Source organism: Arachis hypogaea, chromosome 13, assembly GCF_003086295.3.
Source record: "Arachis hypogaea cultivar Tifrunner chromosome 13, arahy.Tifrunner.gnm2.J5K5, whole genome shotgun sequence".
Lineage (NCBI taxonomy): Eukaryota > Viridiplantae > Streptophyta > Magnoliopsida > Fabales > Fabaceae > Arachis > Arachis hypogaea.
This window is the reverse complement of record NC_092048.1, coordinates 27,857,426-27,878,295: the sequence shown is the minus strand read 5'-3', so window position 1 is coordinate 27,878,295 and position 20,870 is coordinate 27,857,426. Positions and strand designations below refer to the sequence as shown.

At 32.0% G+C, this 20,870-nt stretch overlaps 2 protein-coding genes across 5 annotated transcripts; one reads left to right on the top strand and one right to left on the bottom strand.

Annotated features, from left to right (window-relative positions):
• The first annotated feature begins 9,908 nt into the window (after positions 1–9,908).
• Positions 9,909–13,725, top strand: LOC112737842 (uncharacterized). Of its 3 annotated transcripts, none has more exons than XM_025787973.2 (4): positions 9,909–10,429; positions 12,693–12,873; positions 12,975–13,068; positions 13,165–13,725. In XM_025787973.2, the coding sequence occupies exons 1-4, from the start codon at positions 10,089–10,091 to the stop codon at positions 13,503–13,505; spliced, it is 957 nt and encodes a 318-aa protein (XP_025643758.1). In that variant the 5' UTR covers positions 9,909–10,088; the 3' UTR covers positions 13,506–13,725. The 3 variants fall into 3 exon arrangements, with proteins under 3 accessions (XP_025643758.1, XP_025643759.1, XP_025643757.1); XM_025787974.2 differs by having other exon boundaries at positions 9,928–10,429; positions 13,201–13,725; XM_025787972.2 differs by having other exon boundaries at positions 9,928–10,429; positions 13,147–13,725.
• Positions 13,726–15,454: 1,729 nt separating this feature from the next.
• On the bottom strand, positions 15,455–20,641 carry LOC112737841 (putative beta-glucosidase 41). 2 transcript variants are annotated; one of them, XM_029291508.2, is made up of 13 exons: positions 20,373–20,641; positions 20,208–20,274; positions 20,025–20,083; positions 19,191–19,266; positions 18,975–19,046; positions 18,795–18,882; positions 18,384–18,639; positions 17,822–17,937; positions 17,488–17,711; positions 16,852–16,907; positions 16,682–16,784; positions 16,467–16,578; positions 15,455–15,798 (listed from the first exon to the last, which is right to left on the bottom strand). In XM_029291508.2, exons 1-13 carry the CDS (start codon positions 20,499–20,501, stop codon positions 15,603–15,605), a joined length of 1,554 nt encoding a protein of 517 aa, XP_029147341.1. In that variant the 5' UTR covers positions 20,502–20,641; the 3' UTR covers positions 15,455–15,602. The 2 variants fall into 2 exon arrangements, with proteins under 2 accessions (XP_029147341.1, XP_025643756.1); XM_025787971.3 differs by having other exon boundaries at positions 16,876–16,907; positions 20,373–20,640.
• Between the last annotated feature and the right edge of the window lie 229 nt (positions 20,642–20,870).

Here is a 20,870-nt window from a genome sequence, read left to right as displayed (position 1 = left end):
CTGAATTAACTGGCATATTAGCGCCTAATGATACATTAATATTTATAATTTGAAATTAGAATTATATATAAATACTAGAAAAATTAAATCTTTATATGAAAAGTATGTTTATATAAAATAATAAAAACATTATTTACAATTTTTTATTTCTTTTTAAAATAATTAAATTTGTTATATATTTTTTAATTTAATTTTCATATAATGTTAGATAAAAGATTTTATGTATCTGTTTAATTATATATTATAATTAAAATATTTTTATCATTATTTTTAAAAATAAAAAATATATTCTAAATTAGTAAATTAATCAGTTCATTTTAAAATTTTATATGTAACATAGGTACATATAATAGAATAAAAGATAAAAAATAAGTAATAAGGATGAATAAATCGAGAATAAAATAAAATATATAAAGTCACAAAAAAATAAAATATTAGATTAATACCTAAACTTTAATTGTTTGGATTAAAAATTGCAATTGAAAATATCAAAAAGAGAAATAATGAAATTGAAAGATACATAAAGTCATGGAGAGCTATATAAAAAAATTGAAGAATTTAAAATTTATTTTTTGATGAAGAGAAGATGACCATTAGATAAGGAATAGAAAAAAAAAAGGTTGAAAATATAAAAATAAGAAGAGGGTTTAAGAGAATAAAGAAGTGACGGTACAATAATTAAATTTGATTAGGTAAAATAATAGTCAAAATGATAAAAAAAATAAAAAAATAAATTTAAAACTTTAGCTAATTGAATTTATTTTATTTGTAGTGGAGTCATTTAAAATTTGAAGTGGGGGCATATTATATATAACTATATTTTTTAAAACAAAAATTAAAAACACCGTGGGGGCAAGTGCCCCTTCATTGTTGTACTTGGGTCCGTCCCTGCGATCATGCTTATATAAACCAAACAATTTTTTTGTGATTGTGTCTTTCCTTCATCATAATCTTCAACAAACTTTTTTTTTTCGTTTTCGACAAAAATTACTCAAATAGAATGATTTTTTAAAAAAAAAAAGATAAATAGGTCTCTAACTTTTTAAAACTGTAACAAATAAGATTCTCACAAAAATTAATTACAATGCAAATACATCTTTGACGTTTGCAAATGACAGACAAATACATCCATCCGCCTATTTGCCTCTCCAAAAACAAAACAAAATGACTGAGGTGGCACCCATATGTCCGTTACGGAGCCACGTGTCTGTTACGATGCCAATATAGCATGTCCTCAAAAAGTAGAGGACAAATAGGTCCTGTGTTCACAATGTAGTAACAACGGCCACAACTCTAAAACATGTTCCAACCGTGGTAGCGGCAAAGTGAAGATGTTTGGTGTGAAAATGAACAGATGGAGCAATCATAAAGAAGAGTGTGAGTCTCGGGAATCTCATGACGCTTCATCACTATTGTTCATGTAAACTCCGTAAAATTAACGAATAATTAATCAATAAATTAATTTTTAATAAAAAATTAAAAATATGAATTTTATAGTTTAATAAGATAGAGTTAATTAAAACAAAATGTTGACACTAATTTCAAAGGATTTGGCCCAAGATTAGGCCGAACCGGGCTTAAATTGGGCCTAAGGCCCAACCCAACCCATCAATTAAAAAGAACTCAGCTTCCTTCTCTTCCTCATATGAACTCACACTGGGAAACAAGGAGAGGGAAAGAACACAAGCTTCAAACCCTTACTCTTGTTTCAAATTCCAATAACTTTTGATCCGAAGCTCCGATCATCGTACTGTTTGCGGCCACACGTCTAGCGCGTCGAGCTCTACAAAGCCTAGTATATTGTAAGGTAAGAAAACTACATCCCAGTTTTAATTCTCTCTTCTCAAATCCAAAAATTTCATAGTTTTGGGGGTGTTGAGATTTTGATTAATTTGATATTTTAGGATCAAATTGCTTGAGGGATTAGTGGATTTTTGCTAAATTGAGGCACATCTATGGTAAGGATTATTAACCCTAGTCAATGCCTTGATTACATATGTTTAGGTATTGAAATTGGTATATGTATGTGATAAGTGTGTTAGGTGTGTATATATATGTGATATGAAGCAAATTGGGAATGTTGGAAGCTTAATTGGAAGCTTGGAGTTGGAAACTAGTGCTGAATTTTGGTGTTGAGGCTTGCAATCTTGCCTAGTGGGTTGTCTTGGGTTATACGAGAAAATTAGCCAAGGTATAGTTTAGGTTTTTCGTATTTAATATATAATGTCTTGTGAAAACTTAGGATAGAGGACCATAGGATAGGTTGGAATGATTAAGTATATTGTATGCTTAGTACTTGTGATAATGATTGGTGTTATGGATTGACCATGTGTTGGAGATCATTGTAATGGTGGAATTAGGATGCTAAAAGGTGACTAAATAATGATTTATTAGTTGATGATAGTGAATTATGCAAGTAAGATAGATTGTTGATAATCTTGTTGATTAAGTGAGAAATTTAGGCGTGAACTTGTGTAATATTGAAGTATGATTGATTATGGTATGATGAGGGGATTTTAGTGCTGTGTTGGTATGCTATCATATGTTGTTATGTTGAATATATGTATAGGAAGTTGGATTTGAGTTTGGGTTTTAATGAAAATGGAGGTTTGATATTTTTATGTAAATAGATTTTTGGCCGAATTTCGGCAAACCATAACGCAGCTTCCGGACCTCCAAATTGTATCAAACTTATTTCATATAAAAATTGGGTCCATGAAGTTTACGCCGTTCAAAAAATAAATTAAAAATATTTTAAAAACAAAAAAGTTATGTGCGTCGAAAGTTTGGATGGCTAAATTGAAAATTCTACAGCATTCAGCATTTTAGCTGTTCTGCATAGCTTGCGTACGTGACCACTGCACGTGACACAACCAAACTCTTCAGGTTTGGCATCTTGCATACGCGAGCAGGGTGCTTGCGTATGCGAGCAGTGAATTTTTAAGGGTTGCATACGCGACCACTTGCACGTGACATGACCAACCTATTTGGGTTGGGTATCTCGCGTATGTGTGGCCCCTGTTTCAACAAAGCTAAATTTTGTGTTTTAAAGCTAAATTTCGAACTTCTAAACCTCTATTTTCATTCTTTCAACCCTAGATCTTATTAGTAAGCCTAATAACAAGATGGAGTTAGATAATGGTGGTAACTTGGAGGTGAAGCAAGGTTGGAAGATTGATGAATTATGTATGAAAGATGCAGTGAACTGAAGTATATGTGATTTCATGACTATAAAGAATGATTATGCATTGGTTATAAATGATTATGAATGAATTGGGATGATGATGAAAATAAACTTGGATCTGATTGTAATGTGCCTCCGGGTAAGAGGCGAGATTGTCGGGTAAGATGCAGTTGTGTATCCACTTGCTTCGGTTAAGATTTCAAAGTTCCGGGTAAGATGCAAGGGTGAAATTCTGTCACCATTTGCTCCAGGTTGAGAACTATAACACCACCTGGGTAAGAGACAGGGTGAAGCTGTCCCTTGTTCCGGGTACGCGGGTAAGATACAAGGGTTGCAGCATTGTCCCACTTGCTTCGTGTTTGGTGTTCTGTCCAGGGTTAGCTACCGGACATATCGGGTTTGGCTTTATAACCGACAGATGAGACTCATCAGCCATAGGACTGGCATGCATCATGTGAATATTGTTTGAATTATTTGCTTGTGCATTAATTGGGAATGTCTAAGTGATTATAATATGCTATTTGTTATATTTGCTATCTGCATTACTTGTATTCTACCTATGTTTGCCATTGTCTGCTTGGTTGTCTTTGCAATTTTTCCGGAGATGGAGGAACAGAGGAAAGGTGGAGAGATTTAATGTTCTAGTTAAGTTTTAGTTAGGTTTAAGAATCCCTAGAAACCACCCACTTATGATTCTATTTCAGTTTTAAGTTTTATAATCTGAGTGTCGGCGCTCTAGGATTGCCTCTGACATTCCCATGACCTTATACCTTATGTACATGGCACATTTACCATACTGAGAACCCCCGTTTCTCAACCCATATGGTATTGTTATTTTTCATATGCAGGTCGAGAGGAACTTTGCTATGCGTCTGGAGTTCTGCAACGAAGTGAATTTTTTGGGGCTCTATTTTGATGTATAGTTTATATATATGACATATGCATAGAACTCTCCTAATAACTTGTTTTATTTTGCACCTCTTAGAGGTTTATGGAGAACCAGAATTTATTACATATGTATTTTGGGTTTTGGGTTAAGTATACATGTATATAAATATTCTCCGGCCAGCCTTAGCTTCGCAGGCTGAGTTAGGAGCTTGTTATTTTGTACCTTGACCCTCTAATCTTGTGTTTTGTATATATATGTTTATGAATCTTAGATTTCTTCGCACGCAAGTAATCTTGTTCTTGAGAGTTGCGCTTCTAGATTTTGCAAATTTGTTTTACCCGTTTTTCAAGTCTCTTCGTATAATATATCCTTTCCAATATATATATATATATATATATATATATATATATATATATATATATATATATATATATATATATATATATATATATATATATATATATTATTTTTGAGACCGTAATACCACACCACCTCTATTTTACAGCTTAAGCGTAAAGCTCCGTGTGGTAGGGTGTTATATTATGATATCAGAGCAGTTCGTTCCTGTAGAGCTTGAGTTACGGACTTACTATGCTTTTGGGCATACTCTGAGTGTCTGTACATGCTAAATTAGGATATTGAACTGATATATGTGGCATGAATGTTCATGAGCATGCATTTGAGACCTTGAAGCGCTAGACTTGCGATATTGAGACTGATCACCTTGATATCACTTGTTTGATATGAACAGAGACCAGATGGCGACTCGTGGACGTGGTCACGGTCGAGGGAGAGATAGGACTAGTAACACGAAACCTGAGACGACTGAGAATAATTCCGCAAACTTTATGACTGCTCTGGAGAACATGGCTGCTGCTATGCAGGCTACGGTTGCGACATTAAGGAATCAAGCCGGTAATGAGAATGGCGATGACAGAGAAAGGATTTCGGATTTTGAATATTAAATCTTTGGTTTTGAAAAGATGCATAAGGCGGTTATTAATCAATATACTTTAAAAACAGTTTTATTTCACGTATCCCATTATAGTAATTCTCTAACCCCATAGTGAGAACCAGCGAGGACGATGTTCTCACTCCCCTACAGGTCTTTTCTTTTCAAGTTATGGATGACAAAGTTTGGAAGAGCCTATTTTATTTCTTTTCTGTTCAAACGATATTTTATGTTGTATTAGTTATTTTTTCCCTCGCCTTTATCTGTACAAGTTTTTATAAGAAGGATATGAAATTGATTATGTAATGCTTGTAAATTAATAACATGTATATATATGTATTCTTTATGAGTATTGTAATTTGTATTTTAAGTATGGATGTATGTTTTGAAAAATTCGGTTTAAATGTTTAAACAGGTTCATATTTTAGTATTAAATATTTTAAGAGTCATCGTAATACCTGAACTATCAGAGTGGCGCAGCCGGAAGCGTAACATTTTGATAGTTAGGGTGTTACATAAGTTCTCTCCTATGCAATTAGCTTTTGGCCAGCAGCCAAATATTTCCTATTTAAGAATATTCGGGTGTGCAATATATGTTTCCATTGAACCACCTTCTCGCACTAAAATGAGACCCAAAAGAAAATTGAGGATATATGTTGGATATGATTCTCCATCTATAGTGAGGTATCTTGAGGTACAAACTAGAAATGTATTTAAAGCTGAATTTGCATATTGTCATTTTGATGAATCAAAATTTCCAACATTAGAGGAAGAGAATAAGCTTCTTGAAAAGGAACTTAATTGGAATGCATTGTCTTTGATGCATTTAGATCATCGACCAGGACAATGTGAACTAGAAGTTCAAAAGATGATACATTTGCAAAGAATAGCAAATGAATTGCCTGATGTATTTTCTGATACGAAAAAGATAACTAAATCCTATATACCAGTTGAAAATGCTCCAATTCAAATTGATGTCACAATCGGATAAATGGCCACCGAAACAAAATCACGTCAGAAGCGTGGTAGGCCTGTCAATTCCAAAGATAAAAATCATCGAAAAAGAAAAGAGATAAATACTATTCCTGTTGAAAAAGATAAAGACATAGTAAAGACACCTGCAGTTGTCCAAAATTCTGATATAGTTTTGACGCCAGAGGACATTCAGGTACCTGAAAATTGTGAAAATAACGAGATCTCGATAAATTATGTATTTATAAGAGAAAAATAGGACCGAAATAAGATAATTATCAATGAAATATTTGCATATAATGTTGCATTAAATATCATGCATGAATGTAAGGATCTTGAGCCAAGAACAGTGGAAAAATGTCGACAAAAGAATGATTGGCCAAAATTGAAAGAAACTTTAAAGGTTGAGTTATACTCACTTGCAAAATGTGAAGTCTTTGGACCTGTAGTTCGTACACTAGAAGATGTAAAACCTGTTAGATACAGATGGGTATTTGTGAGAAAATGAAATGAGAAAAATGAAGTTGTACGCTTCAAAGCATGACTTGTGGCACAAGATTTTTCACAAAGGCCCGATATAAATTATGAAGAAACATATTCTCCTGTAGTGGATAAAATAACATTGTGTTAAAATGTTATTTGGTCAGTTTGTCCGCATACTATAAACTACATATGCATTTAATGGATGTAGTAACAGCCTATTTATACGGATCATTAGATCGTGATGTCTATATGAAAGTTCTTGAAGGATTAAATATATCTAAACCATCCAATGAATATTCACAAGGGTTATACTCAGTCAAATTGCAAAAATCTTTATATGGTCTAAAGAATGTGGTATAGTCGTCTTACTGAGTATCTGGCCAAAAACGGATTCAAGAATGATGATATATGCCCATGTATTTTCATAAAGAAATTTGCATCTGCATTCATTATAATTGCCGTGTACGTTAATGATTTAAATATCATTGGAACCCCCGAAGAGATTCCAACAATTATAAAAGCTCTAAAAGAAGAGTTTGAGATGAAAAATTCGAAAAGACTAAATTTTGTCTCGACCTGCAGATCGAGCATACAAAAAAATAGAATCTTTATTCATCAAACAACTTACACAGGAAAATCTTGAGGAGATTTTATATGGATAAATCATATCCATTAAGTATCTCAATGATAGTAAGGTCTTTGGATGTGGAAAAGGACCAATTCATCCTAAAGAAGAAAATGAAGATATCCTTGGTCCTGAAGTACCATATCTTAGTGCAATTAGAGCATTAATGTATCTTGCTATTAATATACAACTTGACATATCATTCGCGGTGAATTTACTACCAAGGTATAGTTCCTCTCCAACCAGAAGACATTGGAATGGAATCAAACAAAATTTTCAATATTTTCAAGGAACAGTTGATATGGGTTTGTTTTATCCATATGAATCTAAGTCACAATTAGTTGGCTATACAGATGTTGGATACTTATTTGATCCACACAAATGAAGATCTCAAACTGGATACCTATTCACATATAGTGGTACAGCTATATCATGGAGGTCCATGAAACAGACGTTAGCAGCAACCTCCTCTGATAATGTTGAAATACTAGTGATACATGAAGCAAGTCGTGAGTGTTTTTGGCTTAGGAGTTTGATCCGATATATTCTGTCATCATGTGGACTAATTGATCATAAGATAGCTCCAACTGTCCTGTTTGAAGATAATACAGCTTGCATTGCTCAACTTAAGAATGGATACATCATAGGTGATACAACAAAGCATATTTCTCCAAAATTCTTCCTCACTCATGATCTTCAAAATCAAGGAACAATTGATGTCCAATAGATACGCTCAAGCGATAATCTGACAGATTTATTTACGAAGTCACTTCCAAAATTCTCCTTTGAAAGATTGGTATATCAGATTGGGATGCGTCGATTTCAAGATATAAAATAATATCAGCAAGAAGGGGAGACATTACTCTTTTTTCTTTGATAAAATTTTTTTATTTTTTGGATTTTTCTTGACAAAGTTTTTAATGGGATAGTCCCATCACAAAGAATATTGTACTCTTATTCCTTCACTCCAATTTTTTTTCATTAGATTTTTTTAACAATTTTAACGAGGCATAATTTTGAATGGACATCCAAGAGGAGTGTTGTGGATACCTATTTAATAGCCCGTGATTTTCTTCAAGAAATGTGCGGTTCAATTTTTCCAAAGATAGGAACTCAGGTTTTGAAGAGAAATTATATTTAATGAAATTTGAAAGGAATGACCTTGTAGGTAGGGGTGGAAACAGGCCAGACTTTGCTCTTAACAGACCTGGCCTGTTATGTAGTTGATTGGCCTGAGTCTAGCCTCCAGCCTGCTATAGGCTTTTTTCAAAGTATTAAGCCTGACCTGTTATTCAGCCTGGCTTAGACTGAAGCCTGTTAAAAGGCCTGCTAATTTTATTTTTTACAAAAATAAAAATATTATTTAAAAAAATATTTTTTAATAAACATATTTATATATAAAATGTCATATTTAATATTTATAAGAATTTTTAAACTTTAAAGTATTTAAAATATACAAAATTATTTATAATTAAATATAATAAATTTAAAATATCTCATTATTTTGTTAATAATAAAAAAATTATTTATATATATAATTATATATTAAAAATCCCAGACAGGCTTGACAGACGAGGCCAAGCTAATTATTGAGCCTGGGCCTGACCTATTAACATAATAAGGCTTTTATAACAACCTGAGCCTGTGCCTATTTTATAACAGGCCAGGTCAGGACAAACACAGGCCAGATTGTAAGCCCCTAGCAGACCGCCTGACCTTTTTCCACCCCTACTTGTAGGTATATAAATAGAGGAATAAATTCTGAGATAAAAACACAGAACAATATTTTTTTGGTGACTTAACACAAAACAATATATAAATACAAAAACATTTCTCTATTTTTTTCTCTTATTTTTTTTTTACCAAAGATAGAAAAACTCAAATTCGTGACCTCTTATTTCTTTTTCTCTTATACTGCAATATATATAATATATATAAATTATCTTTATTACATTGAGATAATAATATTAATGAATATTAATAATACAATTTTTTATTTATATATTTTTTATTTTATATTTATTTTCTCTTCTTCATTTATTTATTCTACAACATGTTTTTTTTTCTAATCACTTATGGTTGTTTTTAGGTCCAATTTGGGTAAACAACTTAATTAAGTTACTTTTGAAGAAATAGTTTAAACAATAAATGCTTATATTAAAAGTAGCTTATAAATAAGTTATTTTCTGTTTGTTTTTTTAGTTCTAAAAATACTTATTTTAAGAGAAAAGTAATAAAAAACTTTTTATTATGAAAGAAGTCATTTTTTTAAATTTCTCCTTAAGCCCCAAAATATTTTTTAGAAAGTTACAATTTTGTTTTGAAAATTGTACCAGACATTAATACTACACATTTTCATAAGTTAAAAGTAAAAAAAAAAAAGTCACTTAGACTGCGTTTGTTTACAGAGATAGGACACTGAGACAGGGACACTGAGACACAAAATTGTGTTTGGCAGATGGGACATGGACAGAGATAATGTATCCAGAGACACTGAATTAGTGTATTTTGTTTCCATCCTGATAGGAAAGACACAGAGACACTAACAAGGGACACAACTTATTTTTTATTTTTTCTTTCATTATTCTTGTTAATTTTTCATAATTATATTTTTTATTGTTATATTTTTCATCTCAAAATTTTTTAATAAAAAAAATGAGAATAAATTGAATTTTTATAATTTGTTCTAGTTTATCATCAAACAAAATATAAAAACACAAAATTTTATATCTTTGTCCATATTATTCTATCGTGTCTTATTCTGTCCTTAAAACCAAACGCAGCCTTATGTACCTATCCAAACGGCCCTTAGTCTGTTAAGTGTGCCACTGAGACGTTTTAGGGCCTCATACGTGTCACACACGGATTATTCGTTATCCACTCAGCGAAGCTAACATCTCTCTATTTAAAACTGAAGTGGAACTCAGCGCACCACTTTCTCGTAAAATCCCTATTTGCTATTTTCTTCTGGTGTGATCTCACCATGGGTGGCGGAGGAGCTATGCGAACGGCGGCCAAAATTGCAGGAATCGGCTTCGGTCGGACTGCCTACAGGGGTTCTCCAGCGTCCCTTCCGACCGACCGGTCTGTGCGGAACGCGTCCGTGCCGGCATCTACCGCCAAGTTATCTCAGGAAGCCAAGTCTGCCGAGGTTGCGCCGCTGCACACGGCGGCGTCGTGGGAGTTAGACGATTGGGAGTTCGCCGATGAAGGCGAATTGGTTATGGTCGCCGGGGAACCCATGCCGCGGGTGGTGTTCCAGGGTGTCCCTACGTTTGAGGAAGCGAAGGAAGCCACCACCGAATTGAAGGAAGCTATTGATAAGTATAAATACTCTCTCTCTCCCTCGCTCACATCTTTTTTGATGAGAATTAGGTGAAAATTATACATGATGTAGTTTTTGCATGCTTGTGATTTAGAATTTAGTGTGTTGATTACGGAATTGTGTGATTTTTCTATTCTAGTTTGAAATTCTAGGGTTGTTTTATTTCCTTTCTAAATAAGTTCAATTTTTACGGTGTTTCTGTCTGCTCTATTGTTATTGAACAATGAAAGGGTTTCAAACTGATGGTGAATGAAACACCAAAAGAGGGATGAAATCATAGTTACATTGGTTCTCATAGTCTCATTTACCTGCCAATCACATACCATATAATTGTAATTTAATCTGAGTAATGATTGAATTGCTTAGAACATGTTGGCTTTCTAGTTAATATATTTGAAATCAAGGCGTTGGAATTTATAAGGAGTAGTTTTCACTATAGGTTAAGGGAGGGAAAAGGAGGACTCTTGTAAGAGTAAAATAGACTCGCAGCTACTCTTCAAACTACTTTCCTTTTGTGTCTAAATTAAAACTCACAGGTACATTAAGGAGCTGGTTTCTGTATGGAAGCGTCAATCATTTTTGAAATATTAGTTGTTTCAATATCCAGTCTGCTGAGTTTTGTTATGCCGGAATTCCAGATGCATATAAAGGGAATTTTTTGTTTGTGGCAATCTGATAAGCAGTTTTATATCATTTTAGAAAGGGGGATCTGCTTTTAGTGAACTTTTAGTTTATGTAGGCAAGTTATAGTTGTTTAAGGTAGCATGCTCATCAGTATAGTCAAAGGAGACGGTGTTAACAAAATTGTGATTCCACTGACTCAATAAGAATGATTTCTTCTATGCCAGTTCAAGATTTCTAGCTAGCCTACAGAACTGAATTCTTGCTTGGTCAATGATTGGCTTCAGATTTGATTAAGTTTCTTGTGAACATTATGATTTCCAGTGCATACTGGTTTCTTTATGGAGAGAGGTGAAAGTCTCTGTTACAAAACCATGCTGATCATTATGATTCTTTTTCTACAAAACTGTTTGAGCTTGATAATTTGTCATTACACATTAGGAATATTAGGTCTCTTGATTCTGTGTTTGAACATTTTTATAGGTCTTTGAACCATGAACTATGGGTACTCCTGAATTGCCATCTTGCCTGGATACTTCTTGGCATTCATGATCATGGGGACTGTTGATCAAGTATTATTATAAATAAGTACAAATTGGTTTTTTGTAAAATATTAAATCATGCAAGCTATTTGATTTTCTTGTAGGAAAACAAATTATCGTTATACTCATTCAAATGAAAGTCTCATCTGATATTTTTGAAATTTACATTTATTTCTGATATCATTACTTTTTAATTTATAATTTGATATCTTTATGTAATATTTTATCCTGTATTGGCACCCAATTTTCTGAAAAACTTTGATACCTCATCCCATACCCATGCTGCATAGTTTATGGAGGATACCAGACATTTTTATGTTGAACATTGGACTGGTTCACTCTAAAGAATATCCATCTCCATGATCCCTCTCCTTAACTCTCTTAGAATATAATATTTGGCCTATTCAATCTGAAGAATGTCCATCCCACGATCCCTCTCTTTTAACATATTTGATAATTTATCCTTGTTTCCTATAGTTGGTGTCTCCAAAAATTGGACAATGTACAGATGGTATTGCTTTTGGTCAACCATAGAATTGACTTAAATCTTGTTTGAGCAAACAGCTTAATTAGGCCCATATATAGCTTTGTACATAATGTTGTATGGAAGTAGCTTAACAAGTAGTGTTTGCATTCTTATTCCAAAACTATTTTATTTTATTTTGTACTGCTTGTTCTCAAAATGATGTGTAGAAGACCGTTTTGAGAAGCTAAATCTTTCAAATTTCCAAAAGGCTTTAGGAATAGCTTTTTGGGAAGTCATGAGTTGTACATCAGTTTGACCCGAAGAAGTTTAAAATAACATTTCACAACTCAAAGGCTTTTATGAAAAAAAATAAAAAGGTGATGCGTAGCGTTATTGAAACCCACCATAAGCCAATGTCTGTCACTTGTAGTATTAAAGAAAATACTAACAATAGGTGATCCATGTTGATTCATGTTGTGAAGAAAATACTAGCAATATGTGATCCATGTTGTAAATGGTAGGGTAAAAGGGTTACGTCATTTCTACTTTGAACTGTAATTCATGTTGTGAAGAAAATACTAACAATATGTTATGGATTATTATTTATTTAAATGCTCATCTGTGACTTTCCAGAGTATACCTTTCTCCTGATTCTTCCCATTCAGAGGGTTCCTCTCATGGTAGTGAAGTCTCTGTTCTGTCTCCTACTCAAGTTGAGACAGAGTGCAAAATTGTCGAGGCCATCTCAAGTCCATTGGTCCCTAAGCATGCCCTTCAGGCTTTTAAACTGCTTAGTACAAGCTCTCAGGCACAGGTAATTGCCGTGGTTATGTGCTGATGTTGTCATATCCGTTTTGATACAACACAAATTTTGAATTATGAATTGATAGAGTTTGCATTGTTGGTTTCAACTAGACTGTGGTGGCTTCCATTGCTTGTGACCCAAATGTATGGGATGCGGTTATGCAAAATCCTGCTGTAACTGATTTCTTTAAGTTACACCAGGAAGGTAGATAAATCTCCCTATCTCTCCATTAATTTTCTCATCTTTTATATTGTATTTTAATTTATTGAAATTGTGCTATAGTGGCTATTTCTGAAACAGAGGCAACTCCTGAAAACCTAGAAAATTGTGCCGCAGTTGCTGGTTCTGAGGCAAAGGAAACTGCAGAGAATGAGAAACTGTCGGCAGAGTCTGATTTGGGGAATGGTTCTTTCGATTTCATGAGCATTCTGGAGAATTTTAAGCTGACGGTGACTGAAATGGTAAGCAGTGTATCAAATTTCCTGCAGAACATTTTCCCAACAGCTGAGAAAGAGAAAACGCATGGCGATGCTGATGGAAATGATGAACAAAGTTTCATGGATACCAATAAAATCATGGGAGGAACTTTCATGGGATTGGCAGTGCTGGCTATAATGGTGGTATTGGTGAGGAGATCCTAAACTAAATCTCCCATCTATGGAGAACACTGCAATTTGTCGAGCTATCTATATATATGAAGTATAACACTTAACACACTTAAGTGGTTGGCTACAAAGTTCACGTAAATCAGCTTTTAAACTTTTGGAGGCAAGGCTACTAGCTTTAGACTTTTGGGTTAAACGTCTTAGTTTTTGAGTAATTTCGCACTTATTTTTTTTAAATTATTTAGTATTATTGTTATTCTTTATTTGTTATTTATTTATTTATTTTTTTTTTTCATTTTTAGCTATAGCGGATATCACAGTAACAACAGATGAACTAATGTTTGTGTCCCCATGTAGTATCCTAAAAATAAGCGATTTGACAACAGATGAACGAATCTCTAACTAACATAACACAAATATAGGAACTAATTAACTAACACAGCTAATACTCTAAGAAAGCTAAATTCTCTTTTGTGAGATTGAGTCGTTAGTGAAGTTATGGTTGGTATGAGCTGGCACTTAATTCCGAAGTCTGTTACAATACTTCAACTAGTTAGCTATGATAGCAGTGTTAGAAGTTGTAATGGAAAGGGATGAAATCATGAGAATCATTTTCTTCGTCATTCATTTCCTTTTTCACTCTAATAAGATGCAATGTGACAATTACATGCCATTTTTTTAAATAGCCACCGTATAATTAAGACAATTAGAAACGTATTTAAGGCAGATACCCTTTCTCCAGGGATCATTACGAATTTTCACTTTTTGCGGATTTAAATTAGAAATATACTAGTATTTTTATTCGTAATAATATTATGGAAATATAAAATTTTTAAGACTACATCGGTCCTGACATTATGGATTATGGTACAAAAGAAGGTCGCAAGAGACAAAAGGTCGTAAGAGACAAAGGTCCTCGTCTGCTAAGAAGATCAGAGTTCTTGTGGATAAAAAAAATTAAATATTAAGTTTTTTAGTTATTATTTTTATATGAAAGAGTTTTATTTTTTACTAATAATTGATTTTAACATTTGTTGTCTAAAATTTGAAAGAATTTAACGTGTATACTTTTATATTTGATTAGGTGTTAAGTCTGTTACACAAATAGAAATAATTAATTTTATACTTGTTATCTAAAAATAGTATTTTTTTCTTTAATATATAAAAATATAATTAGATATTAGCATAAACAAATTTATATTAATAGTTATAAAATTAACTCAATTTTATTTATTTTAAAAAAAAAACAATTGAATCTTGATTCTAACTTTTAATCACAACATTAATATTTTCTTTAAATTATATGCAATAAAAATTTGAAAGAGAAGAAGTAAAAATATACATTAGAAAGATAAGTAATAAAAATTTAAAACTAAATAAAAAATATGCATATAATAATATGTTTTATTTAAATTATGTTATGTTATTAATTTTAGTTTTTGTAGAATAGAAAGGTAGAGAAAAATAGAGAATGAAAGAAAAGAGAGAAAAAGATAAAGAAAAAGAATGAGAAAGGGAGTTCGTTAATTTTGGAGCTAAGAAAAATTTATTTTAATTATAATAAAAAATATTTGGTAACACATTTTAATTTGTCAAATTACTAATATAAAATATAAATTATAAATTATATATAAAGTGGAAAGGATAGAGAGAAATAGAAAAACAAGATAATAGAAAAGAAAATGTAATAACGAGGTTTACTAATTTTGGAGAAAAATATTTTCGCTAAATTTTAATAAGAGAGTGTTACGTGACATATTTTAGTTGTTAAATAAGTTAATAATATATAAATATAATATATAATATAGCTATATTTTAATTTTAATATTTTAATTTTAATTTTAATTTTAATGCAATTAAAGAATGTTATGTTAATATATTTTGATTGCTAAATTTATAATTAGTTATTGATAATGATATATAAAAAAGATAAAGTGAGTGAAAAAATAAGAGAGATAGAGAACGGAAGAAAAAGAAGGAGAGAATTCTTTAATTTTAAAAAAAATATTTGATTTTAATTACAATAAAAAAATGACATATGACCTATTTTAATTTTAATTGTAAAATTAGTAATACATAATAAATATAATAAATATTCAAGGAGCGGTTTGCAGTGACAGAAATAACAATATATTAACTTTGACTTGTCATTTCTCGTTCTAATCTGAGCATGTTTTTGAACCATGTCACCGAAGCTTTCGGTATCCTAGTAAGGTTATTCTTGTAATCCACGTAGTAAAGTCCAAACCGGACAGTGTAGCCCGAATTCCATTCCCAATTGTCAAGCAACGACCACACAAAGTAACCTTTAACATTGCAGCCATCTTCCCTGCGTTGAATTCATGTAACATCATGATTGACATACATCTAGTAAGCTAGCAAAATCAGTGTTAAAATGTCCTAGAATGCAAGATCAGGGTTCTATCATGGATGGATGCTATCATAGTTGTTAAGATTGCAGTGTTTCCCTGATGCAGTAATGCTATGATCAAATTAGAGATAATGTCCAATTTGATCTTTGAAATTAACGTTTATCAAAACAATCTTTGACTTTAGAAAATGACCAAATTAGTCTTTGAATTTACAAATAGTGAATCACCTTCGTCTTTAATTCAACTATTATTAACATGGAGCGTTAAAGTGTTAGCATGACATCACAACGATGATATGGCTATGACGTCAATATAATCAAATATATATCCCAAATTAGTTAATTGAACTAATATTTTAACGTTCTATATCAGCACTGTGTTAATGGTAGTTGAATTAAGGACGAAGAAGATTCATAATTTATAAATTCAGAGATTAATTTGGTCATTTCCAAAAATCAAAAACTGATTTGATGAGTGCTGAGAATTTTAGGGACCAAACTAGTCATTACGTCAGCCAAATTATGTGAACTAGAATGACACCGCAATTGCAACCTGATATGACTGCGACAGTGACCATGACCCCAATTTAAAATCTTGGCAGGGTTTAAATCACATGGACTGATACCTTATAGCTGCAGATAAATTAGAGAGATAGTCCCGGTGATAATTTATCCTCTTTTCATCATTTAAGGCCTTATCTAAGGTCGTAAAGGGTATAATGTTAGAGTCATCCATTCCTGCCATGAAAAAAAAAAAGAAAAAAAATATATATAATAAATGTGAAGAAATGTCAAGTATGTATGATTCATAATAGGCTTCCAAAACCAAATGATTACTCACCATTTTCTGTTATAATTATAGGTGTGTTACCATATTTTCTATTCACATAATTTACTATCTTTCGGATGCCCCATGGCACAATGTGCAGCCAACTTGATGCTGCCTGAAAAAACATGCAAGACTTTGGTTAATTTAAGCATAAACCAAGAAGTGTAGATGTAAATTATAACCTTGAATTTTTCTTTTGAGCATACCCTTTCTCCAATTATAGCTCCTTTGCGGTATGCTATGCAATTGACAAGAAGAAATATCAGAAATTTAGATTCAACATATATTAATGTTTGTTATATGCAAAGAAAGGAGTAAAGAGGTTAATAAGAGTAAACAACTATTTTGACACTTGATTAGTTCATTCACAACTTTGTCGCGACTCCTCGTACTGATAATTACACAATGGTACCGAGTAATTGGTTCTGCATATTTAACCTACCCGAATTTGATGAATGCTCTGTTCGTGAATAACTCTTTGGAGGGTTAATAAAAGTTTATTCAATACTATACAGAAGCAGGATCAAGCTCCTCTAAAGTGAGAAAGTTGATAAGCTAAAAAGTGAGAACCTAATCACCCTTGAATTAAGATAACGGAATCACACACGACAGAAATTAAAAATTCAATGGTGATTAGCCCCTTACATTGCCACTTTACAATTCTCCTCGCTTTAGAAGATGTTTTTGCATTGAGCATTACAGCCTTCTGATACCAGGTTGTAATTATCAATCATTGAGCATCTACTTTATCACGAAATAATCTTTCGACAGATAAAAATGATAGTTTGCTGTAAATTTAACCTGCATTAACAGCTTACCAGTTGTAATGACAGCTGCATCAGATGAAGCATCTTGCATTATGAATTTATGAATCCTGGTCCTGTCATTACGAGTATATATCGATGTATAGTGATTTATGCCAATAAAATCTAAGGATCCCACAAGAAAGTTTGAGTCTGCATCAGAAATCTCTGGTAATCTCTCAGCTACAAGTTCTTGCATTGTTTGAGGATATTTTCCAAAGAAAAGTGGGTCAAGGAACCTGATTCAATTCACATTGGTGTAACACATTGTGTGGAAGATGAGTTCTTAATTATCACAGTGATGTTAACGTTATATCATAATCAAATTATGCAGTATAAGAAATCTTACCATCCAAGTGAAAAGTCCATGGCTCTTGATGCTGCATCTTTGTCTTCATCAAGATCAGTTATTGGTTCATACCAAACAGCATCTAATGCTATTCCTACTTCACCTCCTTGTCTTTCCTACATTATCCACAAATGATAACAATTATCAGTTTATCATTAATATTTTTCGAATTTTCATATACCTCATTGATTTTTTCTCTTGCATATTCCGGAAGCACATTTAATGTATACTCTAAGAATAATCATAACTACTCATTCTTTAACTTTTTATATAACTTGTAACTACCTTAAATGAAATTGAGTGTTTGCCGTTGCTCCTAAAGCAAGCGTTTAGTGTGTATTAAATGTGCTCGAAGAATATGTAAGAATTTCTTTCTTTTCTCCGCTAGTTATACAACAATAGTGTTATTTCAATAGTCATCATAATTTCGTACTGGCATATTAGATAAGATTTGAACTCTTCTTAAATCGGAGCACGCACCCCATCCATCGAATAAAGAATGAATGATATGTTACTATGTTCAAGAAATGTTTCTTAGTTGCAAAGTTGATATGGTTGAAACCTTAAAATGCATTTGGTAACAATGATAGGCAGCAGCATGAGATAGAAGAATGTTGTGAGCAACAATGTATGGTTCAGTTGATGATTTTCCCTTCTTACATATAAGATGGCCCAAAAGTGAACACCTTCCAGGTGCTTGAATGCCTAAATCGTACCCATGGAGTGCGAAATTATGCGGTTCGTTGAAAGTAATCCAATGCTTAACTCTGTCACCAAAAGCTTCGAAGCAGGTATAGGCATAATGCTCAAAATCTTTTCTGTGACATAAATAGAGGTCATTATAAAGCTCACTGTTTGTTTCGATACCAAGTCAACTCACAATTATCTACCAAGAATCGATGCATCATATCGTATAAAATATGATAAATGGTAATGTACAAAATGTTTTAACTTAAATAATGGATTAACTTACATTACTTGTGTGCTAATCCATCCTTCATATTGATCTTCAAGCATCTGTGGAAGATCCCAATGATATAGAGTTACAAAAGGCTGGATTCCTGATTTGAGAAAAGAGCTAAAATTTAAATTAATTTTTTTTTTCCTTTGGGCTGTATTTAAGATAAAATTCCTGTGGAAATTCTTGTTTAACCTTTCTTCAGCAAAGCATCAATGAAGCTGTTATAATATTTTATTCCCTCTGCATTTGGTTCCCCTGATCCATCTGTTGAGTTATTAACATGTTAAGTTAGCATTAAATTTAAGAAATTTATTTAAAACAACAATAACAAAGCCTTGTGTTACTAAATAAGGTAGGCTCAATTTATTTAAAAAATATTTTTTTAAAAATTATAATACTTCTGCTTACTTGGGAAAATTCTTGACCAAGATATGGAAAATCTGTAAGAGTCCATTCCCAAATCCTTCATCAAGTCAATATCATCCTGTTTAATATAGAATTTTACAAGTGCTTCAGTTGATATTATAAGTAAACTATATGAAATATCTTTAAAATAAATACATGCCAAAATTGAACTCACATCATCATTATGGTTTATAGTAGAAGATTGGTATCAAATATCAAAACAATAACGTAACTTCTGCATAACAATTTAATAATGAGGATAGTTACTCTACACTTCCTTATACTTAATTTTTAGTTGAATTTTTATAATTTAAAAGTCTAAATCAAGTTTCAATATTTATAATCATATGTATTTCTCTTGATATTCAACTAATATTACATTTTATAAAATATAATACCAATGTTTCTTTCAAGAAGGCCAATATTACTTGCACAAAGAGAAAATAACAGAGGAAAATTATAAAGAATATCACCAAATTGGGAATGATGATAGTGAAAGGTGTGAAAGGCTCTCCTTTGTAACTCTCTACACGTATGTTAGAATATTATGGCATGTGTCACCTATACACATTCGATTTTCCATCTAGCCCGAATTTGGTGAAACGTTATAATCGTTAAGAAAAAAAAGTAATATATATTATTAGTATGGTGGTGGTCTCACTCTGAATTGTTTATCATACCACATTCTAATAATGATTCTAACCCGAGAATTTCTTTAAGAATATTTGCATAATTGCCCACATGCAATTTAATTGAAGGAGCAAGTAATTAATCTGAATAAAGTGAAAGCTGAAGTCAACAAATTAATTAAACTAAATGTATGTTCCAAAGTTTCACCTGAAATCGGTGATATTGATCCACAGCCGTGTCTGCATTACTGAAGTCCAATATTCTTCCTATAATAATAATAATAATAATAATAATAATCAAAACTTTGAAACCCAGAAATCATATAAGCATATAATTAATGTATGTATGACATTATTATGATCAAAATACATGTATATATATTCTGTATACCTGGAATTCTTGAGAAGGTATCCCATATGCTATCTCCTTTGTTTCCTTCATCTACAGCTCCTTCAAACTATAACACCTTAATTCTTAGCTTTTGTTTCATACATTGACACTAAAAAAGAGCAGTACGGTTCACAAGCATAATAGTGGAATGAAACACATACATACCTGGAAAGCTGAAGAAGCAGTTCCAAAAATAAACCCATCTGGAAAATCTGTTCTGCTTATTGATTCTACCTTCACAGAGAGCTGTGCTACCAGGCACACAAACATACCAATCATAATAATAATCTTCATGTGGGTTTATTATTTATTATTATTATTATTATGCGGTGAGAAGTTCAAATGTTTCTTTCTTTCTGTAATTGGTTACGAGTCTTTGTTGTTTGAATGAAGCTATATACACATTGCTTTGTTTCAATAAAAAAAAAAAAAAAAAAAAAAACAGAGCGCGATCTGTTGTAAAAATTAAATTAGTGCTATATATACATATGGCTGAGCATGAAATAGCCAAATAGAAGGTGTGTTTTCTTTAGGAACTAGCACGTGTTGGGAGAACATGGATAACGAATTCCGAATTTCTTTTGTTTTTGTTATTTCAACTTTCCAGATGAGATACTTATATATAAATCGAATTTCGCTCAGGAACCAACTAAGGGTGAAGTC